We start from the raw sequence: 26989 nt of genomic DNA on the forward strand, positions 1-26989 counted from the left end.
GTCACACAGTTAGTAATTGGTAGAAATGAGATTTGAAACCTGGTCTGGCCATCTCCAAAAATATGTGCTTAACCGCAACCACGATACCTTCTTGTCTTCTCTTATTTAGGGACATATTCATGTGGGACATTTTTGCCACTATCTACAGACATCTTTTATAAACACAATGTATTATTTGTACTGGGCAACAATTACACTCAACTTCTCAAATTTGAGAATCACTTTTGTGGCTTAGTGCTGAATATCTGAGCTAGAGGGACAGCCTGAACCTCATATTCACTCAGCACATTGCCAGTGAGCTTTGTGTGGTATTACAACTAGTTGCTGAGTGATAACGTGTATTTATCCTTACATACTTGAGAATTTATGATTTATCGGAAGCATTTCCATTCAAGAAATATCAATGATGCTGATACAATTCACATTAAATCATTTATCCCCTTCCCTACACATTTGAAAGAGCGGTGGGTAAGGCAGCTAACACAGAGAAAAACACTTTCAACTGAGTTAGAAGGTCAAGATTCTGAGTTTGATTCTAACTAAATAAATCATGTACTTTCTCTGAGCTGGTTTCCTCCTCTGTAACATGAAAATGATAATCAGACTTACCTACATGACTGTTATTAAGGATCAAATGAGATCGGACCAAATTGTTTCTACACATACACATTCCCACCTACACCCTTTAAAAAAAAAAGTCACCCGCACATTGGGCTTCTAGAGCTATTCAGGTAAGAGCCTTATCTTTTGTAATCACTCTTAATTAGCTCCTAAAAGATAAACATATACTGCTACAGAGCCTGAAATCTTAATTTCCATTCTCGCCTTATATGTTGATAACCTTACTTAATCTTCTCATAATCTCTTTTGCTGCCTTTGCTGTCAGAAGGTCAGCCTTTTCTTAAGATGCCAAACAATGAGGAAAATAGCATCTAACCACTCCTCCATGGAAACCCCAGAGTAATGATCTCAGAATGTCATAAGTATGGGGGCGCCTGGTGTCTCAGTCAGTTAAGTGTCCAACTCTTGGTTTCGGCTCATGTCATGATCTCACAGTTCATGGGATTGAGCCCCATGTCAGGCTCCATGTCAGCATGGAGCTTGCTTGGGATTTTCTCTCTCCCTCTCTCTCTGCCCCTCCCCTGCTCACTTGTACACACTCTCTCTCTCAAAATAAACAAATAAACTTAAAAAAAAAAGAATATCATAAGTGTTTTGTTAAATTATCATTATTAAGGTGGCCAAAAAACAGTGTTTATAGTCAGATGACATGGCGGTTAAGAGCCAGGTTTCTGCACTGGGACTATGGGTTCAAATCTTGACCCCACCCTTGATTAGCTATATATTTTCCTCAAGTTTCTGACCTCACCTATAAAATGAATATAATAATTATAACTACCTCTTATTACACTATATTTTAAATTAATTTGTATAAAGCATCCAGCATAGTGAGTAGTACACAAAAAACACTCCACACATGTTGGCTATAAGTATAACACAGACCCACATTCAGAAACACCAAATCACAAGTATATGGAGACACAGAGAAGCACAGGGCGGGTAGACATCCATTATCATTCACAGGAAGTCTGTCAGTTATCTCTGCTTCTCCCTCCTTCCCTCACCTCCCACTTCTCTTCACCATCGTCCCCCAAAATGGCACAGTGGGCCAGCCTAGAGCGGTAATCCAACTGCTCACAAGATGATTTGCAGAGGCAGGCAAGTAGAAAACAAAATGACTAATAGTATCCTTAGCACTCATACTAAGTTGGTGAAGGAAAAGAGGAAAAGTAAAACCTTTGGAAAGAAGTTTGGCCATATGTATTCAAGGCAACAAAAGCTTTCTTTCACATTGTCTTGATGACATTTCTTAGATTGAACCGGAGTAAATAATCCAAAAAGAAGGTAAAACTATATGTAAGAAGATGTTCATTGTAGCATTTTTTTTTTTTTTTAATTCTGAGAGAGAGTACGCATGCACATGCAAGCAAGTAGGGGAGGGGCAGAAAGAGAGAATCCCAAGCAGGCTTCAAGCTGTCAGCACAGAGCCCAACGTGGGGCTCGAACTCACGAACGCTGAGATCATGACCTGAGCTGAAATCAAGAGTTAGACACTCAACTGACTAAACCAACCAGGAGCCCCATTGTAGCATCATTTTTAAAACAGATTTATAGAAGCATAATTCACCCTTTTGAAGTGTAAAATTCAGTGGGTCTTTTTTTAGTATATTCGCAGAGTTGTGCAAGCAACACTAATTTTAAAAGCTTTTCATTACCCTCAGAAGAAATCCGTTAGGAGTTACTCCCCATTCCTCTCTCTCTCAGCTCTTGGCAATCATTAATCTCCTTTCTGTCTCTTAAAGCAGTTGATGATCAACAACAACAACCAAAAAAAATAAATAAAAAATAAGAAAATAAACTCATTGTTACCAAGTAACATAACATAAAGGTATGCTAAGTTATGGTACATCCATTCAGTATTATGTGGCTGTTAAAAATTACCACAACAAAGACTGTACCAAAAGGTGAAGTATATACATGATATAATGTTTAGTATTTTTTAAAGATACAAAATTATGAATACACTCTAATTTCAACCAGTGTGTGGACAGACTAGAAGAAATGTGTAGAAATTTTAAATGGCCATGTTAGAATAATGAGATAGTGGGTGTTTTTTCTTTATAGTCTTTAAATATTTTTGCAAGATTTTATATTTAAGAAGTAGAATTTTTAGGAAATCTACTTAATGTAGATTAACGTAACAGAGAATACATTGAAAGGCCCAGCCAGCCAGCCAGCCAACAATCCAGCCTTTCTGACATGGACCCGGTTTTTAACTAGCAAGCCTCTCTAGTGTAGGCTCCTTCTGGTAACCAAGAGCCTCATGCACAAAGATCTCATTCTCCCAACTGCAAAGCCTGTAAAAGCCTGAACTGTAGACATTCAGTCTCCCCCTTTGACTCTCTTGCCTCTCAGCCTACGCTCCCTGCCATGTCCCTGTCCAGGGACTCACTCCTTAACAAAGCCCTCTTACTTATCACACATACCAATGACTCTTGGCCAATTTCCTTCTATTAATATATTAACTGCAGATGCAAATCCTTCTGATCACATACTTTCCTTTTATGGGACCAACAGTATGGAAATTGGTGTAAACAAAACAACAACCAGCTCCCCCCCCCCACTCTCCATTCCCACTTCCTGTAGAGACATAGCTCATTTAGACTAGCACAGCCTTCCCATTACATCTTCTCCCTCCCTCTATCTGTGGGAGAGTCATCATTGATAGCCCACCATTGTACACACCTGCACTCCACTCCAGCCCCTCGTCCTCATCTTCATCCTTCTTCCCTCCTCTCTCCCTCTCTCTCTCACTCTCACACACACATACATACACTTCATACATCCTCTGATGCAGCAGCCCTGGCTATGCCCCACAACTGTCCGTGGGATTAGATTTGTGCCCCACTATCTCCTACTTCTTTCAGTTTGTCCAAAGGCCCAGAACCCAGCCTCCTCTGTCCTGCTCTGTTTCTCAAGAAAAAAGTATGCCTCCGTCCTCTCTACACCTCCCAACACCTGCCTCACCTTGACTTATTGTCAGGGTTCCCTTAAAAGACTGGGTCCTTGGGGCTCCTGGGTGGCTCAGTCAGTTAAGTGTCCAACTTTGGCTCAGGTCATGATCTCACTCACGGCTTGTGAGTTTGAACCATGCATTGGACTCTGTGCTGACAGCTCAGAGCCTGGAGCCTGCTTCAGATTGTGTCCCCCCCCTCTCTCTCCCCTTTCCCTGCTCATGCTCTGTCTCTGTCTCTCTCAAAAATAAATAAGCATTAACAAAAAAAAAAAAAGAGTGGGTCCTGGATCTCCAATGGGTGGTGAGGCCAGGCAAAATGGTAGCCTTCTAATGAGAGCATTCGACTTTGTTTAGTGAGCACCTAACATGTGTCAGAAACCAATGTCAGTTGCAGGGATTCAGAAAGTATTGAAACTAATCACTCACTTTGAAAAGCTCACAGTGGGAGCACCTGGGTGGCTCAGTTGGTTAAGCGTCAGACCCTTGGTTTTGCCTCAGGTGATGATCTTGAAGTTTCGTGAGTTCAAGCCTAGCCTTGGGCTCTACGCTGACAGCCTGCTTGGGATTCTCTCTCTCTCCCTCTCTCTCCTCCCCTACTTGTGCTGTCTCTGCCTCTCTCAAAATAAATAAATAAACTTAAAAATTTTTAAAGAAAAGCTTACAGTGGAAGAAAGGTATGTAAACAGAAAATTACTAAATAAACAGCTAAAGGCTTAAACAGGGGTAGGAAGGAATGCTCTAGATACACTGTGGAGGCAGCCTCCACAGTAGGCATCACCCTGGATGTGGCTTTTGAAGAATCAAGAGTCAAGTGGGCCAAGAAGCATACACCAAAATGTCTTACAGGCCTGCAGAAAACAAGTTCACAGAAACGGTACTTTGGCAGCAGCTGAAGCAGGACACGCCATCCCATGCCCACAGCAAACCATGCAAAGCACTATGTGATCTAGAGAGATTAAATAAATTGTGGCCTCCGCTCCTAGGCATTAAATACATTACCTAAATATAAGACAAACTATTCAGAATACAGTGTGCTTTGAGCAGAGGTGGAAACTGAATATAACTCTGGTCCTAAGTACAAAGATCACTGAGGTGGGGGTGGGGGTGACAGGAGCACTCTCATTAAGGCACGGGTACGGGGTGGGTGGAGTAAAAACCAAAAAAGAAAAAAAAAAAAAAATCAAGGTGGGGCAATAGCAGGTCAAGTGGAAGCAGAAAGAGGAGGAAGCCTACGCCAGGAACGGAGGGATTGGAACAGAAAAGTGGGTGGAGCCAGTGGGCTCCACCCCCGCCTCCTCCGGCTTGGCTACAACCTACTTTCTGCGGAGTCGTTCCAGACAGGTGAGAGAGGAACTTCTAAGACCGGTGAGAAGGGTAGGGGGGGGGTTGGGTTCAAGAAGGGGGATTGGAGTTAGGGTTAAAGAAGGGGGTCTGGGCCCTACCTAGAGTCTTTGGCTTCTTGATAGCAGAGTTCAGGGAATTCCTGATGGGTTGGTTTTGGGGTGCTGCTAACCAGGTGTTGCTGCTTCTCCCCACCAGCCTCCCAGTCCTTGTGGTAACTTCAGACAGGAAGTTTGAAATCTGAGCTTACGGAGTTAAGGCCCATAGAGGATGGGGTACCCTGGCAGGTGCGGAGTATAGAGAGATCAGGAGTTATCTGGGCCTCCAGTTATCCGGGCTCCATCTGGGCCTCCAATAGATGGAGGCCTTTGTAAGAGGCCCTCTCATATAGTTGTGTCCCTGTGGCTTTGTCGGGTCCATGTACATTTTCTCTATCCAACCAGAGCACGGGCTGAGTAGAGGAAATGGGAAGATGGAGTCAGACAGGGTAATGGTGCTCCTTCCCAACTTCTCTCCCCAACAGGGTCTAAGTGGGGAGACGGGGAGGTAGGGTGGAGGTCCAGTGCAGAGCAATTATAGAGAAAAGGCAGGGTTTGCCTCATTACCTGGATTCCACAGATGCTGGTGAGCACCAAAGCCCCAGGCAGGGCCAGCCAGGACTGGGTCTTGGATGGTGTAGAAAGATAGAGCTGGAAGAGACACTGCAAGGAAGAAGGAAGAAGGAAGGAAGGCAGGGCCATTACACAGTAAGTTGCATGAAAGATCCTGGGTTTATTTCCTGGCTACTCCACATGCATTGATACCCTGGCACTCTGATTGATCCTAGAGAGAATTACAAAGCTGAAGGGAACCCTGAAGGTCATATATTTTGGCCACTTATTTGATTGGAGACTGAAGAACCTGAGACCCAAAGTTGTCTGATATGGTTACTGCGGAATCTGACCTGGCCGGGACGCCAGTTGCTAGTTTAGACACAATACCTGTGTGTCTTTTTGCAGGAGCCTGGGGAGGGGCCATGGTGCCAAGACAGTTTTGGGGGAGACTGGAGAAGCCGCTTCTCTTCCTGTGCTGCGCCTCCTTCCTCCTGGGGCTGGCTTTGCTGGGCATACAGCCAGACATCGCCCCTGTTGCTTATTTCTTTCTCACCTTGGGTGGCTTCTTCTTGTTTGCCTGCCTCCTGGCCTGTATTCTGGAATGGGGGTTCCGATCAATGCAGACCGAGAATTCGGGGGCCTCAAGCAATGCACGGTGAGTTAAGGGGCGGGCAGAATTCTAGGAATACACGATGGCCCCTTTTTCCTGGTGTCCCTCTAGTCTCTCAGGCATATAGCTCTGCTTCCCTGTTACTAGTATCAATGAGGGGGTGGGGGGTGGGGTTAGTGGAAGGTTCTTTTGCCAATAGAAGACAGTAAAGCGGAAAAGGACTCCACACAGGAGGCCGCCAGTGATTTTATTTCTCCTCCCTCAGCGACAACGAAGCCTTTGAGGTGCCAACCTATGAAGAGGCTGTGGTATTGGAATCACAGTGCCGCCCCCAAGAGCTGGGTCAACCACCCCCCTACAGCAGTGTTGTAATCCCCCCAGTACTTGAGGAAGGACAGCCTGGCCATCCAGAAGGGCCCGAAAGAGCTAGACTGGAAAGGCGAGTGGGCTCAGAGGGATCTATGACCTCAGGAAACCCTGGAAGAGCTCCAATCAGCCTTCGGCTTCGGGGACCCCGAGCTGTGTCCACTGCTCCTGATCTGCAGATCTTGGGGATGCCCCCCAAACTGGAGCCTCTTACCCCACCCCCTGACTATGATGTCAGCTTTGGTCAACCTGATGATGTTTTCTTTGAAAACAACCGGACACCCCCCTAAAAGACTATGCCAGGATACATCCTCTCTGCGCCAGACTCATTCATTCATTTGACCAACATTTCCCAGTGCCTGCCACGTATCAGGAACTCTGTTTCCACGTGGGGAACTTAACACAGAGGGGAGTCAGGCTATCCTAAGCCTCTCCCAGCTGAGATGTACATAGCACTGTTGGAGTCTTCGAGTAACATTCAGTGACCTACCCCATATCCGATATTTCCAGAGTTAGACGAGTATGAGAGGAGTGACCCAGAGAATCTGAAGAAGGAAGAAAAGAAACATCTGAGTGACAGCTATGTTGCTTCTGTTCTGGGTGCTTCATCTCTGTTAGCACAAGAAGACTTTCCCAGCCTTGTGAGGTATTACTGCCCTCATTTGAAAAATAAGGATCCCAAGGGTCAGAGGAGTTTGATAATTTGCACAGGGGCACACTGCTAGTAAATAGCATAAAAATGTTTACTCTTCTGATCCCAAAGCCTACTGTATTTTCAATACAAGGTCATCCACAAATCTCTCAATCTCTATCTTGAGCAACTGCTGGAGACAGGTGGGAGCCTTCCTAGGGACAGAGCGGTGGACCAGTTGTGTCTGCGGGCAGTGTGGACTGATTGTGACCAGGAGTGTGCCCTCTCTCCTAGATGAGCAAAGCTAATCAAAGCCGTGATAGCCCCTGCTCCAGGTAAGGGGCAATTTCTGCCCTGGGGCTAAAGAGCAGTCTCCAGGGCAGGGTCCCCACCCCATTGGGAAACTGGAGTAAACTGCCCCGGGGGAGGGACTTCCGATTTTAAGACGAGTGGACAAGGATCAGAAAGGATGACAGGGGCTTGCCAGGAGTGGCGGAGTACCTGAGGGTCACTCTTGAATCACCTGCTATGAAGCGCTGGAGCCACATGCACGGTGTCTAACCGCTTAAGCCTCACCCCTGCACTCGGACCGCAGCATTTTACCCCCACCCCCACCCCCGGGTCCTGCTCGCTAAGATCCCAACAGAACACTAGATTTTCTGGAATCGTGCTTCGGCTGTAATGTAGGTTTTAGCCACTGGGAGCTGCTCGGCCATCGCTGACCCACCTTCCTCAGGGGTGCGCTCCCCACTCAGGCTTTCATCCACTGTGTGGTATCTGTGTAACGCCTAGTGCCCTCTATCTCCTCCTTATCCTGGCCCCAACAGTTCAACTTCAATAAAGCATAAAGTCCGGCCAAACCCGTCTCAGTAACGTTGCAATAGGCGGGTGAGACAGGGTGGGAGGCGCCGGAGAGGCATCCGCGATTTCCGCGGGAACCGACGACCAATCGGATTCCCGCGTAGGACGGGGTGTTTCCTCGCCTTCCCCCGCCCCTTCCCTTTCCGCCAAGAGCGCTCTCTCACCCCATTGGACGGCGTTTCTAGCGCGAGGGCTCTGTGCCTGCGCGCGCACTGGCGACGGCAGAGGCGGGGCAGCTCTCGCGTGGGGGTGGAGCTAGAAGAAGCAGCGCGCAGGCGCAATGTGCGCCGGCGGACGGGGGGAGGGATGCTGAGGGCGTGAGGGTTTTCCGTTTGTTTGGATTGTGGGCGGTACGCGCACAGCCCGGGAAAAGCGGTAAATGGCGGCGCCGAGCGCGGCCTCCCGGCCCTGTCTGCACCGAAAGGAGGTAATGGCCGCTGACAGAGGGCGCAGGTGAGTGAGGGAGGGTCGCACAGGTCCTTAGTTGGGCCCAGGGAAGGGAATACGGATCATGGCCCTGGCGCCTCTGGAAGCAGCCGTGTCCACCCGTGCAGCCAAGGGTGGGAGGCCAGGCGAGTCCCCGAGGGGCGCGCGAGCGGCGGGCTTCCTCTCGGCCCTGTCCCTCTTCTGACTGCCCCAGCCTGCTTTGACCAACCCCAGGGGTCTCTGGACATGAGGAGCTCTCCGGTACTGCCGAATCTCGGCTTCTCTTAAAGATTCTCCATCCTTTCTTTCCCTCTACTCCTGTATGAGGAACTTTGCCCCCTTAAAAGCGGATGACATCTGCAGACCTCGCAGTTCTCCCTGATGTGCATTTGATTTGGATTGACTGTATCATGACACGTATTGCTTTGGGTACAGTGATCAGGTTTTCAAAGCAGTCGACACGGGCTTTAGGGGTTGAGTACTTTGAAAGGACGAGGTGGTTCCGAGACTCCCAGTGTGTCTCCGCCTCTGCCCCAGTTATATCATTTCATGGCAGGGATCACCCTGGATAACATTTTAATGCCTCGTGGTCCAGACCCAGAAGATTAACTTCGGGCTTTGGAGCCAGAACCTGCAGAAAAACATAGAATCCAGACTTAGGAATTCCTTTTGTGTCCTTTTCTCCTTTTCCTCCTCCCCTTCCATCTGTGGCCTGGAGTTCTAGATGATTATGATTACTTTGGGAAAGTCCACAATTGAGACTTTGGCCTAAAGTGGAATGCAGAAAGCAGCAGGTGTGTGGAGAATGGATAATGCTTCTGATTAAACCTAATGAGTTACTGATTGACAATTTAAGTCTAGAACTTCAAAAGAGTTAAGAATTGTGAGTCAGTTAGTGAATTGTGAGTATGGGTGAGATTGAATAGGGAGAGGCTCTTTGAGGGGGTTCCTAATGGAATGTCAACATTCAAGGGCAGGCTACAGATCTTCTGAAGGAACAGGAACAGTTGGCGGAGGGAGGGACTGGAGAGAAAGTATCAGGGAAACCAAGGGAGGAGAAAGTTTGAAATGCTGCTGGTAAACTAAGGGAAGAAACTTGAGGAAACCTGCTTCACCAGTGATAGGTATCTTAAGGAAATACCCAGCATCTCCAGCTGTGATGTTGTCTTGCAGTTGGCCTGATAACATTTATTTTTACCAGAGTTTCATATACGCCATCACTGTTACTGGCTTGGTGTTTTCTAAGGTGATTCTTTTATATATATATTTTTTTAGATGTCTATTTATTCACTCATTAATTAATTTATTATTTAAGAGAGAACAAGCACGAGCAGGGGAGAGGGGCAGAGGGAGAGAGAGCATCTCAAGCAGGCTCCACGCTCAGCACAAAGCCCCGTGCAGGGCTTGATCCCATGACCCTGGGATCATGACCCAACCCGAAATCAAGAGTCAGACACTCAACTGAGTCACTCAGTCACCCTAAAGATTTTTTTATTTTAATTTTTTTAAAGTTTATTTATTTCAAGAGAGACAGCACAGGAAGGGCAGAGAGAGAATCCCAAGCAGGCTCCACACTGCCAGCTGAGCCGGACACGGGGCTCAATTCCACAGCTGACTCTGAGATCATGACCTGGGCCAATATCAAGAGTCAGACACTTAACCAACTGAGCCATCCAGGTGCCCCACTTTTTTTTTTTTTTTTTTTTTTTTTTTAACTAATCTCTGCACCCAACGTGGGGCTCAAACTCACAAACCCGGGATCAAGAGTTGCTCACTCTGCTGACTGAGCCAGCCAGGCGCCCCTAAGGTGATTTCTTAAATAAGGTTTTTGATTTCTCCAGATCTATTGTAGCAGGTTTCTACTGAAGGTTTGGGATCATGGGAGTATTTCTAATAAACAGAAACCCGAAGCTTAAATGGAGTTTCAAACATCACTGTCCCAAACCCTAAACTTAACCGAAGTTGGCTGCTTCCAATCTTGGGAATGTTTTGCTGACCACTTCCTCTGCCTTAAGGTCCACATGCCATCCTCCTCTTGGGTCTCTCAGCTCTTCCAGGACTCTGCTTTTTCTTCCTCTATGTATCTCTAACCTGGAGTTAAGCCAAGTGCATCCTATAAATGCATGGTATTTAACTGATTGATTCTAAGATGCAAATTCCTCATCCCCCCTCCCCCACATTTTAATATCTTTGAATCAGTGTGCATCTTTAAATAGGCTTTAAAGTTATAAACTGAAGCTGTTACCTCATCCCTTTCCCGCCGTCAGACCCTTACTGTTGTCATCTTCTTGGGAACTAAGCAGGCTGGTGAGCTCTGGGTTTATGTAAACTAGGCACAGAGATGATATATATTGGAAATGGGAATTTTAAAATTCATAAACAGAGCTGGTCTCTTTCCAAACCAATAGCAAAACCAAGAATCCTTGAAATAGACATCTCTATTAAATTACCAAAAGAATTTAGCCTTTATGTTTTAACTCTTGATCTCAAGTTATGTTGATTCTGTTTGTCATCTGTATTTACTGTGACTTTCTGTCATACTTTCTACTTACCCAGTTCTTATTTCTAGCATCATTTTGTCACAGGAACTTAAGTTTTAAAAACCATAGGTATAAGTGGGATAGAGAGTACGTGTGTGTGTGTGTACACCTATCTCATTTATTTTGTGTTAAAGCCAGCGATTGGCTTGAACTTTTGCCATTGTATTAAATTATTTTATTCCTCACCCGGGATCATTTTAAACATATCATTTATAGCAGCCTAGATAAATAATGTAAAAGGTTTTCTGGAATAATCTTTTAATTTTTTTTTTTTTATTTTTTTAATGTCTTTATTTTTGAGAGAGAGGGACAGAGCACGAGTGGGGGAGGGGCAGAGAGAGAGACAGACAGACACACAGAGTGGGGAAGCAGGCTCCAGGCTCAAAGCTGTCAGCCCAGAACCCGATGCGGGGCTCCAACCCACAAACCGCGAGATCATGACCTGAGCCACCAAAGTCGGACACTTAACCAGCTGAGCCACCCAGGCCCCCTGGAATAATCTCTTAATTGAAATTGGTGTGTCAGAGGAATATTTCTTCTCATAAATATATTTGTGCTTCTGTGTGTATCATTTTTTCAAGATAGGTATTTTCCTCCCCTAGACAGACTAATTCATCTCAGAGGATGGTCTCAGTTGAACATACTCCATAAAAAATTATACGTTATTTCTTTATGACCAGTGTGTTACTGCTGAATACTGCTTTGATTTTAACCAGATTCAATAAAATATGCTTAATATTGGTTATTGCAGTCCCATCCTTTGTGTTCTGTCTACCCACAACTGTTCCACTCTACTCTTCTGTGCCAAATCTTGTACCTGACAGCCTTTCCCTCTGCCTTAAATCTGTAGGATACTGGGAGTGTGTGGCATGCATCCTGACCATCAGGAAGCACTAAAAAAGAACCGAGTGGTACTGGCCAAACAACTTTTGCTGAGTGAACTGTTAGAACACCTCCTAGAGAAGGACATCATCACCTTGGAAATGAGGGAGCACATTCAGGTATTTGGAAGCGAAAGAGAAACACCAAATAAATAAATTGGTCGTGGGAGTATGACAAAGGATGTAGAGCCTTACTAAGGAAATGAAAATGCCCTTCTACCCTAAAGCCTTAAACAGAAAAGACATATAATTTAAAAATAATAGGAAAGACTTCCCCCCATACATGTATTTTTCCTGTAAAAGGATTCTTGAGATTACTAGGAAGGTCATCTGGAGAGAGAAGATTATAGCTGGATAAGTAAATATGATTTCATGTTGTTTTTTTTTTTTTTAAATCTTAGGCCAAAGTGGGCAGTTTCAGCCAAAATGTGGAACTTCTCAACTTGCTGCCCAAGAGGGGTCCCCAGGCTTTTAATGCCTTCTGTGTGGCCCTGAGGGAGACCAAGCAGGGTCATCTGGAGGATCTGTTGCTCACTACCCTCTCTGATCTTCAGCATGCAATCCCACCGGTATGGAGCCCTAGACATGTGGTGTGTTGAGAAGGATTCGTTTGGTGGGAAAGGAATTTTTGAGATGGGGCTGGGGAGACTAGATGATGGTTCTATTCAGACAGGATCATCTCCTTAAGACCTGGTATGATGGGTCCTGGTTTCTTACAGTTGAGCTGTGACAACGACTGGAGTCTCCCCTTCCCGATGTGTGAGTCCTGTCCCCCTCACAAGCAACTCCGCCTGTCTCCAGGTGAGAATCGATGGCATAACACGTCCCACAGATTGACTTGTTTCTTGACTGGTATCTGACTTTGCCCTAGCACGATTCCTATTTATATTCATACTGGGAACAGTTTCCTCGGTGAATTTGTTAGGGACTAGCAGGAAAGTTTAGATGGGGTATTGGTTGGGCCTGCTTCCTTCCATCACAGATGATTTTTCCACAGTATTTAGCCCTTAGCTCAGGTATAGGTAGGAAATTCCTACCCGAGTGGCCTGGTTCCTTAAAGCCGCTACTTTAGAATGAGCAAAGACTACATTTTGGGCCACTAGCCTGCTGACTGAGTAGCCTATTGATTAGAACAAGGCTTTTATCAGATACCCCATTCAGTACGGTATGTGGGAGGGTAATCCAGCAGTGAGCAAAAGCACATAGGGTCTCTGCCCTCCTGGATTTGACAGTTTTGGGGAGTGAGCAGAACCACTAATTATTAAAACCCCAGTTCAACAGGGTGCCTTAAGTTACAATGAAGTACTAGGATTGACACAGATTGTATACTAGTGTTTTTGGCTCTCTGTGCCACAGATGCTGTGGAACACTCCCTAGACAATGGAGATGGTCCTCCCTGCCTTCACGTGAAGCCTAGCACTCCCGAATTTTATCAAACACACTACCAGCTGGTGAGTCATGCAGAATGCAAGAGGAAGAGTTGGGAAATGGGAGACCCTTCCTGGGCATCTGAACTTAGATTGCGTATATATCTCCTTCCTGCTTTATTAGTCAGAAAGGCATTACTGATTGGTTATCTTCTCGGAGCATTTCTCTGTATTGATCTGGTGGGGTTAACAAAAATAGGATGGCTTTGTTTTCTTGAAATGTGTCGGATTTTTTAGTTGGGGAGACATAGTTTGTGTCCATAAGAAGCTCTAATTGGCCTCCCCCACACCCCCATCCCACCCCAGGCCTATAGGTTGCAGTCTCGGCCTCGTGGCCTGGCACTGGTGCTGAGCAATGTACACTTCACTGGAGAGAAAGACCTGGAATTTCGCTCTGGAGGGGATGTGGACCACAGCACTCTGGTCACCCTTTTCAAGCTCTTAGGCTACAAAGTCCATGTTCTACTTGACCAGACTGCACAGGTACATCTAATGTGTGCATTGGAGGGCTGGGCAACACTTTGGGGCCAGGAACATTCACTGCTCTTCTACCTGCTGGATAGATGTTACTCAGGTGTTACTCAAATTATGGTGGGTTTTTTGTTGTTGTTGTTGTTGTTGTTTAATGTATATTTTTGAGAGAGGGGGAGACGCAGAATCCAAAGCAGGCTCCAGGCTCTGAGCTGTCAGCACAGAACCCAGTGCAGGTCTCAAACTCACGAGCCGTGAGATCGTGACCTGAGCCAAAGTCGGACACTTAACTGAGCCACCCAGGTGCCCCTCAAGTTCTATTTTCCTTTGTACCTTTTTACTCATTCTGTTCTGTGTCTTGCCTTGCAAGCTAGTTAAAAAAAAAAAAAAAAAAAAAAAAGAATTCAGGCCAGCCAGCAGCTCCAGTGTTAAGCTTAGGGTCACTGTGCTCTCCTGAGCAACACCAGTCCCAGTTTGGGTTCTTACTCTTCCGTGTTCAGAAACTTGGTTCGCAGTCACTCAGGATGTAAGGAGACACTGAGATTCTCCCAGCCAATCAGGAAAGATACTTCTAAGCCATGATGACACAGGACATTTACTTCTTGGTTGATATTGTTGCTTACAAGTCCAGTTATTGTTGAAAAGATTACTTTGGCAGATAAAATTCTTGCAGGTGAAAGTTTGCTAGAACTGTCCTTGGCAGTTTCCATGAATTAACATGGAAAAATTCCTTACCCTTACCAGTTGTGTGACCACAAGACAGATCTTAGAGTAGATTACTTCCGGACTAGATTCCTACAAATCGCAAGCATTTTCATTGTGTGCTATTCCCTGTTTCCCTGTTAACCCCAATTACTGAGCCGTACTGCTGACTTAGTTACCTTTAGGTTTTTCTCTTCTGGAATTGATGATAGCCTATTGGTAAATAGATATTAATTTTCATTTTTTTTCCCATTTCCATCCTTTTGCTCTTTTTAAGTTTTTATTTTAATTCCAGTTAGTTAACATACAGTGTTATGTTAGTTGCATGTATACAATATAGTAATTCAATACTTCATACATCACCCTGTGCTCATCATGACAAGTGCACTCCTTAATCCCCATCACCTATTTAACCCATCTCTCCACCCCTAATTCTTCATTTTGATTCCAGAATAATAGTACTTTCTCAAATTTGCTTTTGGTAACATCAGTGGTAAAATCACAGTTTCTAGGAAATTCACTTTGACTTGTTGAGATAGGAAATCTTTGTTTTGTCTTCAGCATTGTCTGTGGTCTTCATTTCTGTTTCTCAGCTATCTTCAATGAGAATGATTGTATACATGCTGTACTTTTGGTAAGGCCAATTTCAACAGTAGATACCTTAGTGTTGTTATTTACCTGCTCTTTTCACCACCTTTGCAATAATAGCCCATACAGAGAAGTAAACCCATCCATGCTTCAAAGCCATGGCTGGAACAGCTTCTGTAGTAATCAAGTGATATTCAAGTAGGTTATATGCTCGGGGCACCTAGCTGGCTCAGTCAGTAGAGGCTGTGACTCTTGATCAAGTGGGTTATATGCTTTCCTAAGAGGTCTACTGAGCGTGAAGGGAATGAGGGTAGGACATCAGCTGTAATTCCTACCAAGAGACCACTTAGAAGGCCACTTAACAAAATGAATGTTTATTTATGTTTCTCTAGAGCTTTTTGTCTAGCCTTTTTTTTTTCTTTTTTAAATATTCTGAGAGAGAGCACATGCACATGTAAGGGAGGAGCAGAGGGGAGAGAAAGAATCCCAAGCAGTCTCCATGCTGTTCAGCACAGAGCCCAAGGAGGGGTTCGAACTCATGAACCATGAGATCATGACCTGAGCCAAAATCAAGGGTCAGATGCTTAACCGACTGAGCCATCCAGGTGCCCCTCTAGCCATTCCTTTTACTAGGAAGTTATTATGTCATAGTTTTCCAAATTGTATGCAGTTGATAAGGGATTTTATATGCTTGATAATTAAAAATACAGTGCTGGGGTGCCTGGGTGACTCAGTTAAGCATCTGACTTTGGCTCAGGCCATGATCTCATGGTTTGTGAGTTCGAGCCCCACGTCAGGCTCTGCTGTCAGCACTGAGCCCACTTCTGATCCTCTGTCTCCCCCTGTCTCTACCCCTCCCCAGCTTGTTCTTTGTCTCTCAAAATAAAAATAAATAAATAAATAAATAAATAAATAAATAAATAAATAAATAAATAAATACAGTCCTGAGTCACCAAGTCAGCTATATACTACTGTTTTTCAGAGGCATTCAGCAGATTTGGTGTACCGATGAACCCACTTCACAAATACCATTCCCATTTATGCTAAAACTGATGTAGATTCAAGTACCTATTAGATTCTAATTCTCTGGTTACATTGTCCTAGGGGCTCCTGGCTGGCTCAGTTGGGAAAGCATATGATTCTTGATCTTGGTGTTGTAAGTTCAAGCCCCATGTTGGGCATAGAACTTACTTTAAAAATTAATCAGAGGCACGTGGGTGGCTCAGTTGGTTAAGCATCCTACTCTTGATCTCAGTTCGTGTCTTGATCACAGGGTTGTGAGTTCAAGCCCCACGGTGGGCTCCACACTGGCCATGGAGCCGACTTTTAAAAAAATAAAAATAAATAAATATTAATTTTGAACACTTTACAATAGCTGAGGCGGAACTATGTTTGCTTCTATAAATTTACTAGAAATTTTTTTTAATGTGATTCTTGAGTTCACAGGACCTCAGATGAGGTAGTCTTGACATCAGCAAAAAAAGAAGTACTTCCCTTATATTCTTAAGGACCAAGCAAGAGTAGACAAGTCTTCTACAGTAGTTAAGATAAAGAAACCATCCCCTCAGTAGATGTGGTCAGAAAGATAAATGGATTGTGTGAGACTTGAGCTGGCCTTGAAAGATAGAAGCCCCTGAAGCACAGAGGAGTGGGGGAGGGGTCCTAGGCAGGGAGAATAGCCTATAGATAGAAATGTGTCTGTGATGTTAGGGAAATAATGGGTAAAGCAAATGTGCCATGGCAAAAAAGTGCCAAAAATAAGATTGGAGATAAAGGGACTAGAATCCCAGGCCCTTGAACTTCCTTGTTTTACAAAACCGTTAGTAATTTTTTTAACAGAAAGGTGATACATTCACAGTGATGATTCGGGCTACCATTGGGAAGAGTGAAGTAGAGACCAGTGGCAGGGAATCCAGTTTGGAGTTAATATACTGGGAGTACAAGATGTTGGGATCCTGGACAGAATAGTAGACCAAGAGGGAAAGAATGTGTGTGGAAAATAGCGTAATGGCATGACTGTACTGTTAGTGCTCGGTGGTTAAATGACTGCATATAGAAAAAGATAGAAAAATTAAGTAAGGATTTGAGGGTCTCAGAGAAATCAAGACCAAACATTTGGGCATTACCTGTGCAGGAGAAATACTTTAAGTGATAAGAATATGAAATCTTTGAGAAGGAGGTTAGAGTCAGAAGACCAAAAGGCATAGAACTAAACCTTGGGGGATAGCCCTCCTTGTAGCCTGGTCCTTAGCTCTGGAGACTCAGAAACAGGAGGACGTTGCACAGTCAGTTTCCAACAGTGGCCAATCAATCAAACTCTCAGTACAGCTAAAACCAGTTAGTTACAGTGGTTGTGATAATTTGGTTCTTTGGGCATCTGCACAGAATATTTTATTCCTGGTAGGACTTCTCAAGAGACTCAACTCTTTTCTCATGTAATTATTTGGCAAGCAAAGAGAACCAAAAAAAATTAAGATCTTTTTTTCTCCCTATTATACCTTTTTGACTTTAGAAATAATTGCATTTAAAAATTTGAAATAGTATAGTCTTAGAGAATCCTCTCCACTACATGGTGCTGGACAGTACACTGGTATTCTCACTGCTCGTGGAGGTTTTCAGTTTTCCTCCTGGTCATCAAAGTCTTCTGTCACTGCACCTCCCATGAGGCTACTAGTTCTAGAATTAGTTATGGTATATTAGGAAATGAGATACATTTTATTTTTATTTATTTTTTTAATTTTTTTTTAATGTTTATTTATTTCTGAGACAGAGAGAGACAGAGCATGAATGGGGGAAGGGCAGAAAGAGAGGGAGACACAGAATCAGAAGCAGGTTCCAGACTCTGAACTGTCAGCACAGAGTCTGACGCGGGGCTCGAACTCACAAACAGTGAGATCATGACCTGAGCCAAAGTCGGTTGTTCAACCGACTGAGCCACCCAGGCACCCCAAGGAAATGAGATACATTTTAAAGTGGCAGATTTCCTTTTCCCACGTGGTATTTATTTTTTAAAAATTTTTTGTAACGTTTTATTTATTTTTAAGACAGAGACAGAGCATGAGTGGGTATGGGGCAGAGAGAGAGGGAGACAGAATCTGAAGCAGACTCCAGGCTCTGAGCTGTCAGCACAGAGCCCAACACGGGGCTCGAACTCACGAGTTGTGAGATCATGACCTGAGCCGAAGTCAGACGCTCAACCGACTGAGTCACCCAGGTACCCCACCCCCCGCTATGTGGTATTGATTTTTAACTTACATTTGGGTCACAGACTGCTTTGAAAATGTAAGGACATGCTATGGCTCATTCCTGGAAAATGCAGCTAGCCGTAAAGTTTTGCATATCATTTCTGAGGGTTTATAGGTTATTCTCTTGTGTCCCCCAACCTCTGGTTAAGAACTCTGCTATTTTTAGAAGTACTGTAATTTTATCAGGAATAAATCTAGAGATCCTATTTTAAGCTTTGCTGCTTTCAGAAAATTTTACCCAAATGATATAACCCCCATTTATCCATTTAGTACTATTAAATTCAATTACTAAGTGTGTGTTTTTACTTTGGGCTCTGTTGTCCACTATTTACTGACCTAATAGTCTCACTTAAGTTCAAAATGCTCTTGAGTAGGTGCCAAACATACATTTTTACAGCCTTCTTCCAGCAAAATGAACTTCAACTACTCTATGTTACAATTCTATTATGGTCGACTCAAGAAAAACATTCATACTCATGTATTCTCTTAAGATTATATATTCTAGAAATAAATGAATTTTGGATATCTTTTTATTACCGTAAGATTTCCAATATTATGATTGGCTTCTCTTTGCCCAGAAAATGAACATACTTTTCAATAAAGCCAAGTTCTTCATATCCAGTTTAAGTTGCAGCCTTTCAAGGCTTTTGTATAATTGTCTCCATTATCTGCAAACGGAAGTATTCTGAACAAATAGATTAGTAGTTCTCAAACTTTAGCATGTCAGAATCACCTGGAGTTTGCTAGGACCCAAGACTTTGCCTTTCTTACAACTTTCCAGAACTTGTAAGAAATATATTATACAAGTGTGCTTTTTATTGGGGGCTGTACATGGTAACTAATGTGCCTAGATAGCATATTCATTTTCATTATATTAAAATTCATAGTCAAAATGAACTTGCTTTCTCCCTGCTCATCTCAAATAGGAGGGACCATTCAGACTTCTCTAGTTGTAGAGGTAGACCTAGATTTAATAGTTTAAATTGGATTATTAAACTATTTTGTATAGCTTGCCACTGGATGGGCCAAGTGTTTAAAGAGTGATACTCACATGTGGCAACCTGGTGCATGACAAATAAGGTTCTTAAGTTGGACTACAAGGTTGACCAGTAGTAGGTTTCTTTGAGAAAATGACATCGCTACTCTTTGTAAGATATGCACATTATAATAATGGCAGATCTTTGCAGTAGGTGCCAGTTGTAATTCTAAATCCTTTCTATGCAGTATCTCATTTAATCTTTATACAAACTTGGAAAAAATTTACTCTTAATTACCCTCTTACAAAATGAGTATTAGAGCTTTGAGGGGCGAAATAATTGATTCTAATTTATGAACTCAGGGATCAAAGCTAGGTCTGTCTGATCCTGTAGCCCATGTATGTAGCCATGGCCCTGTGCTTAATTATCTTTACAGCACACTCTTCCCTGAAGTGAGCATTTTGTACAGATATCGTCATTGTTTCTGGGAACTTAAAATCTCAGACAGAAAATCGCATAAAAGTGCTAGTATTCTTTATTGTCATGATCCCATTAGCCCTTAGTGAGAACAGCTTATTTCCTTATGGCTGGGTAAATATTTGATTCACTCATAACTCACCTGGTGGTCCTCCTTGTGTCATTTTTATACAAGGGCATTTGCTAGAAGATTTGGTTGATGACTGGGGAGTGGATAAAGTTAACTATCTCATGATTAGCTTCATTAGTAACTTGCTTTAGTCCAGGAGTTCTTAACGTATCTCAGTGAGTCTGAATTTTGTGAAATTATATTCAGAATTGTGTGTCTGAAGTCATGCATTTTTGTGATGAGTCCATAGCTTTTTTTTAGCCTCTCATAGGGTCTCTGACATCTGTTATCGTTGGCCACATAATATATAGAACGCATCAGGTTTTCTAATAGCTCAGGGGTTCAGACACCAAAGAAAGATGACATTGGCGCAGACTACAGTGAACGACACTAACCAAAAGGTACTTTTCCTGCAGGAAATGCAAGAGAAACTTCAGAATTTTGCCCAGTTACCTGCCCACCGTGTCACTGACTCCTGCATAGTAGCGCTCCTCTCTCATGGCGTGGAGGGAGGCATCTACGGTGTGGATGGCAAACTGCTTCAGGTGTGTGTCATCTCGTGTCCGACAGCTGTCCGAGCTCGGTGACTTCCCCTCCTGCCTACCCATCTCTCCTGTAATGGCTGCTGTGGCCAATACAGGACTCAGGAGGCCCTGCGGGCTACTTAACCTCCCTTCTCTTTCTTTCCTTTCTGGCAGCTTCAAGAGGTTTTTCGGCTCTTTGACAACGCTAGTTGCCCAAACCTACAGAACAAGCCGAAAATGTTCTTCATCCAGGCCTGCCGTGGAGGTGAGTGCTCTAGCAGACCAGCACCCGGGTGGTGGCTCCTGGGCAGCCTCCCACCAGCTCTCACTTTCCTGTTTGCTCCTCTCAGGTGCTATCGGATCCCTTGGGCACCTCCTTCTGTTCACTGCTGCCACCGCCTCTCTTGCTCTGTAAGTGTCTCCCGATGCATGGGGTGTGCTGGGACTTGGGCAGCCCATGGCTCTCAGGTTGGTCAGCTCTCTGTGCACCACCATACCCTCTTCTCAAGACTCTTTCTCAGTGCCTTGCCTTCCTTCGTGAGAACTCTGTCACCTCTGCACTATTAACTCTGCTGCGCTTTCTTTTGTTACTCACTGCAGTTGAGGCACTTCTGTCTGTCTCTTCTGTCTCTCTTCCACTTCCTCTTTTCCTTCCTGCATCCCTCTTCCCCTCTCGTCTTTTCACCTGCGCTCCATCGTTGCCTCTTCGTCATCCTTGGACCAGGCAGGGTTGCAGTGCAGAAGCCCCAGGTCGGGCTTTGTCTCTTACTTGTCCCTGAGACACTTCTGTCCCTCTTCTTTCTCGCCTGCAGCCAGGACTCCAGGACTAGGCTCCGAAGACATGCGGGCATACTCTTCATCCTGGAGGGCAACTCTAACTTTGGAGTCACATTTTGACTTTACCACTGACCAGTTCTGTCAAGTTAGAGAGGTTACTTGATGTCTCTCCACCTTAGTTTCCTGCATACAAAATGTAGATAATGATCAGACCTACTTCGTAAGGTTGTTGTGATCATTGAACAGAATCATACACTTGAAGGGCTTACTTAGCACAGGACCTGGCTCATAGTAAATCCACAGAAAATGCCAGCCATGACCATTATTACATGGTTAGTGCCCTCAAGGGGCTTATAGTTTGGCTTAAAGGTCACTTTGTCCTAACATACAAATAATTTTTTTTATCTGTTGTGTATTCAACAGATGTAAATGGTTAATACTGTTAATAATGTCATAATATCACCAAAGGAGATAATTTTATTAAGGTTCTACAACGTGACTACACTAGGCACTGTCACAAAGGCAAAAGAAAATGTGTGGGCTCTCTAACTGCTCCTCTTTAAAAAAAAAAGAAGAAAAAATGTGGTGTCTCTCTAAATAGCCTACCGATGACTAGAAAGAGAAAGCAAATGTACGTGAAGTAGCTTGAGAATAATTCAGAGGCCTCAAGCAAGGGTGAAATTAGTGAGATGCAAACCATATGTGTGAAGGAGTAAGCAGTAGGGAATAGATCGTTTTAAGTTGGCTTAGTTTGAACACATTTGGTAGAGACTTAATTTAGTAAGGCTTAATTTGGACCCAAAATGATAAAATCTGCATAGGTGTGGAGTAGTAAATAGGGGCTTCCAGACGAAACAGGAATACAAGACCACAAGCACACCAGGACTAAAAGGACAGCCCCCACTCTTCCCCAGATGTTGTGCTGGGCTGGAAGTCTGCCCGGATCTGATTTAGAGACTGGGTATCTATGTGGGTGTGTAGTAAGATAAGGTAGGCCGCTGATGATAAATCTTTAGTCAAACAGATTTTGGACTTCAACAGATCATTGTGTGGAGCTGTTGGTAGCTTAAATAATGTGATGAATTCTTTTCCAGGACGATTACCGTGCTAGGGAACTGCACTGAGGAAAGAGTACGTGAGGACAGGAACTTAGTGTCTGTTCAGCTGGATGCCCAGCCCCAGAGCACTGCCTGATATATGGTAGTACTTAATAAATATTGAATGAAGGGATGAAAATTAATCTCCTTAAAAAAATAGCAATAATACAGAAAACAGATGGGATATTGTGTTATTGGAAGAAGCAATAACACTTATTGATTAATAGATCTGAGACACCAAGGGAGGAAAGAAGCTTCTTTTTTCTTGAGGGAACACAGTTAGCTTGGCCTATTTCCTTTAGGAGGTATTACTGGCAAACTGAAATGAAGACACTCGTGATCATTTTCTCCTCCTATATTCAGAGATCTGTGTACAGGATCAGAGCTGGATAGGGAGAAATTGCTCTTTCCTAGGGTAATCCAAACCTTCTCTCTCAGAGTAAATCCTTCAAGAGATGACCTTTGAAGATTTGAGCTCACCTGTCTTCTCCTGTACTTAGTTCGTGTAATTGATGTCTGTGAAATTACTCTCCCTTCCCCGGTTGACCGGCTCCCAAAGTGGAATGTGAGCTCCGTAAGGGCAGGAGACTCTCCTTCACTACATCCCTAGGGCTTAATGCAAAGCAGTACCTGGCACATGGCAGTTGTTCGATAACTGTTTGTTGGATCAGTGAATTTTGGTCATTTCACCATAGTTCTTCAAGCTTCACTTGCCTTTTAGCCTCTTGAGTGTTGCATGGAACAGAAAGTACTGGAAAGGAGCATACTCTCTTAGCTTAAGTGTGTTGAGCTGGGTGTCCTCGCTCTCTGTCTCTACTACTGACCTCACCCCACCCTCCTCCAAAATAAAAGTGCAACATCCAAATAAGACTATGTCTGGGCACAGATGAGGCCTGCATCAGGAGGTTGGATATACTCAGGGTATGTTGAGGAACTGCTAAAATTGAATAATGGTGTTCTTTTTCAATTATCTAGAAGAAAATAGTCAAATTACCGCAATTTTAAGTTTTTCCTCTTATAAATTTCTCTCAGATCTTCGATGCCTGCTACAATTTGGCTTATGAAATTAAAAATACCAAAATACCTTGGAAACTGAGCATGTTCAGTTTCATAACATAGATTTGAGGTGGTTTTTACATAGCCTACATGTAATCATATTGATTTATTAACTTGTTTTTTTGATACAAAGCTGCATTATCAATATTTGTGTTTTGCAATAAAAAGCACTGTGACTGGCAGGTACATTGCTAATTGAACAAGTAAATCATGGGCATATGATTTTTAGTTCTGTTTACAAGGAGTATTTGATCAGCGCTCTGTGACTTACACAGCACGGATGGAGCTCAGACCCTGGACCTTGCACATGTGCAGGTGCTTGAGCGTGGTGCCGGGCCTCTGGGTGCTCCCCCGAGGAATGGACGCGTGCTGGGGCAGGGATGGGAGTAATGGTTTTGTTGTTTTGTTTTTTAATTTCAGCAGCCAGAAGTCGGAGGCAACAGCTGGAAATGGCTCTTCCCAGTCAAGCCCATAGGGAGCTCTGGCTTGCCTGTGGCAGGCCCCAGAGCAATGGGAGGAAATAACGTTTGTCCATCCTGTCTGCCGTTGCTACAGATGAAACAGATCGTGGGGTTGACCAGCAAGACGGAAAGAACAGCGCGGGGTCCTCTGAGTGCGAGGAGAGCGATGACAGCAAGGAGTTGCTGAAGACCCGACTGCCCACGCGCTCGGACATGATCTGCGGCTATGCCTGCCTCAGAGGTATCCTGAGCCCCCAGCCGCAGTCCAAGGCTGCACCCTCTTAGACGTGCTCTTTCGCATGCTGGGCTCTCTGACTGGGGAGGGTACAGGGTACCACGGAAGTCTACTTTGGGACACCCAGCTGCGTGAGGTATCCCGCGACCTCCACAGTGTGGTTAATACCATCCCGGTTGCAGGCACCGCTGCCATGCGGAACACCAAGCGGGGCTCCTGGTACATTGAGGCCCTCACTCAAGTGTTCTCTGAGAGGGCTTGTGACACGCACGTGGCCGACATGCTTGTTACGGTGAGTAGCCTCTGTGCGGTGTTCCGCCTTCCTCCTTCCTCCTCGTCCTCCCTTGCACCATCCTTCATAGCCTCCCTACCCTTCTTCTTGTGCCGGGACCGTGCAAACCCCAGATTCTCAGACTCTGGACTACTGGTTCCTGTCTTTCCAGGTGAACGCACTTATCAAGGAGCGTGAAGGCTATGCCCCCGGCACAGAGTTCCACCGGTGCAAGGAGATGTCTGAGTACTGTAGCACCCTGTGCCGGCACCTCTACCTGTTCCCGGGACACCCTCCCACGTGAGGCCGTCCTTGTCGGCCCGGAGGCACGGAGGCCACCGGGCCTTTTCTCTTCGGACACTTGGTTTCTGTTCCCCCTCAGGGATTGGGAATCTCCCAGGCTTGTGGCACACCACGCCCCTCATCGGCTCCTCCCTGTCTTCTAGCACCAGGGACCATAGGCCAGCGGTCTTGCTGAAGCTCCCTTCCTGTAGAGCGGGCTCTGGCTGGCCTGGCTGCCCGGAGTGTCTGGCTACTGTAGAGGCGCCTGGCGGATGATGTTGTGAACACAGGGTCTTGATGGGGAGAGGGCACGTGGGTTGCCTCGCTGCTGGTGTTTGGTTCCCGCCCTCAGGGCTTTTACAGACAGCACTTTGGTAATTGCTTTTATAAGTTGTTTTTATTAGTTAAGATGTTTCAGAGGCCATCTCCTGTCTTGTCTTTCTTTCATATCCCAACCCCGTTTCTCTCCGCCTGAGAGTTTGGAAGGTGTCCTGATTCAACAGAGGCATTTTTCATTTAGCCTCAAGAGGGCAGGCGGGACTAAACGCACACTGTGCCACTGCGTGTGTGATTGTGACCTGTGCGCCCCTTGCGGCACCACGGGGCCACCCAGTGGAAGGCCCGTGTTCTCCACTGTTGGCTCCTTGAGGCTCAAGGAACCCAGCCTCTTGGCAGAGGCTACAGCTTGGATGCCGTGTACCTAGAACTCGTTGATCTTTGCCCAGGGAGATTCCAAAGATCTTTTAATCGGTTATTCTCTCTCTCTCAGCTTTTTTACTGAAATGAGCCTCGGGGAGAGTGTTAGCAGAGGCAGATAAGAGTGGTATGCTTCCTCATACTCCATAACCTGTCCCCTTATCAACTTTTTCTTCCTCTGAAATGTCCCTTTTAAAAAGCGTCCTAGTTGTTATCTCCCTACTTCCTGTTTCTCCCCTTTTCTCCTCTCTTCCTTTCATGGCTGCCACCAAATCTGTCTAAAATACTACTTAATTGGATCATTTGGCTCCTCAAAGATGTCATGTAGTAGTTTGTTCCTGCTTTCTGTTTCAGTATCAAATCCCCTTTTGATTTTATATGGCCTGTTTCCCCTTGCCATATGTCTCCATTTTAGAGAGACTGTTGTTACATGCGTTGTTTATCATGTGTGCCATATGAAGCTTCCCTGTTCTTCAAGGCCTCTTCTTGTACTTCCATTCTTGCCCCCTCCAATCTAATCTCTATATGGCAGATTTTGGTTTGGGGTCTTTATAAATCTGATCAGGTCACTCTCCTGCTCGAATTTCTGTTACACCTCAAGTAATGTCCAAACTCCTAACCTTGGCCTGCAGGGCTCCTACTCCCCCACCCCCCCCCCACCCCCCCGCTTGGACCTCACAAAATGCTGATTTCCCTCTAAGTGACAGCCCAGCCCCTTCCTCAGTTTCTCAAACATTCTGAGCTCTTTCCCTGCCCTGGACCATCGCAGACACTCTTCTGGGGTCTCCTGAGCTCCACTCCTCTCAAGTCGTGGCCTAAATGCCACCTTCCCAAGACCTTTCTATCTCTAAATAATCTTCCATGTTTCCTTATTACTGTATCCTGTTAATCCCCTCATTGCACTTAGCACAATTTATAATTACGTGTTTGCTTGCTTCACTTCATTTCTGTCTCCCCAACTAGGTCATAAGCTCCCTGAGGGTGGAAACCTTGTCTCTTTTGTTCTCCAGTATGTACCCAGTGCCTGGCACAGGATAGGTCTTCAATAAATGTTTTGGGACAAAATTTCCCTTTAAAATATACACAAGTTTAGTATTTATACTCTAGATTTTTCCATGTGTTTTGTTCACTGATACTGTTGGCTCTTGAAGACAGATGCCCTCTATCTCCTGTGGTACCTGGCATAGTGCCCAGCCTGTAGTAGTTCAGGTGCTCAATAAATACCTGTTCGGTGAGCCAGGTGGTTTGGAGACTTGTTGCGGAGTTCTACCCTTGGGTCGAAATACGGAAGTATTCGGGTGATAGAACCTTTCCACTTCCCACTGCCGGGATTTTATATGCCTTCAGGTGCCAAATAAACGCTCATATTTATTACTGATGTATGCCCGACATCTCTGTTTCCACAGATAATCTTCTAAAGCCCACGTATTCTCATTTCCTTAGCCCCTTACAGCATTCCTCACCACCTTACGAGCTGGACACAGAGCCGAGCACCTTTTGTTACTCTGCTGCATGATCTTTATTACATACGCAGATGTGGGCCCATCTGAGTTGTCTTGGCCACAGGCAACTGCCCAAAATGTAGTGGCACTGGGATTTCTTATTGTCAGATGAGACCAAAGAGTCATTAAGCAAGCATTGTTGCTTCTGGATTATGTAGATTATGGGATGAAAGCTGGAGAAAGAGATTGGACTGGAATAGGAGGATGGTCACGATTATAGAATTTACATGGTCCCAAGTTGGATTTAAGGCTTTGTAGCACGGACA

General features: G+C 44.7%; 2 protein-coding genes across 6 annotated transcripts; both read left to right on the top strand.

The window, feature by feature from the left end:
* The first annotated feature begins 5630 nt into the window (after positions 1-5630).
* On the top strand, positions 5631-7063 carry TMEM139 (transmembrane protein 139). The gene is made up of 2 exons (XM_042926938.1): positions 5631-6166; positions 6387-7063. Exons 1-2 carry the CDS (start codon positions 5841-5843, stop codon positions 6775-6777), a joined length of 717 nt encoding a protein of 238 aa, XP_042782872.1. The 5' UTR covers positions 5631-5840; the 3' UTR covers positions 6778-7063.
* On the top strand, positions 6984-26599 carry CASP2 (caspase 2). Of its 5 annotated transcripts, none has more exons than XM_042926927.1 (11): positions 6984-7133; positions 11796-11946; positions 12228-12395; positions 12546-12627; positions 13183-13277; positions 13560-13736; positions 20239-20367; positions 20521-20611; positions 23832-23978; positions 24155-24264; positions 24416-26599. In XM_042926927.1, the coding sequence occupies exons 2-11, from the start codon at positions 11815-11817 to the stop codon at positions 24545-24547; spliced, it is 1263 nt and encodes a 420-aa protein (XP_042782861.1). In that variant the 5' UTR covers positions 6984-7133; positions 11796-11814; the 3' UTR covers positions 24548-26599. The 5 variants fall into 5 exon arrangements, 4 of the variants coding, with proteins under 4 accessions (XP_042782861.1, XP_042782858.1, XP_042782859.1 ...); XM_042926924.1 differs by lacking the exon at positions 6984-7133 and adding an exon at positions 8275-8432; XR_006199367.1 differs by lacking the exons at positions 6984-7133; positions 24155-24264; positions 24416-26599 and adding exons at positions 8275-8432; positions 20697-20814 and having other exon boundaries at positions 23832-23905.
* The last annotated feature ends 390 nt before the right edge of the window (positions 26600-26989 follow it).

Source organism: Panthera leo, chromosome A2 (assembly GCF_018350215.1).
Source record: "Panthera leo isolate Ple1 chromosome A2, P.leo_Ple1_pat1.1, whole genome shotgun sequence".
Classification (NCBI taxonomy): Eukaryota; Metazoa; Chordata; class Mammalia; order Carnivora; family Felidae; genus Panthera; species Panthera leo.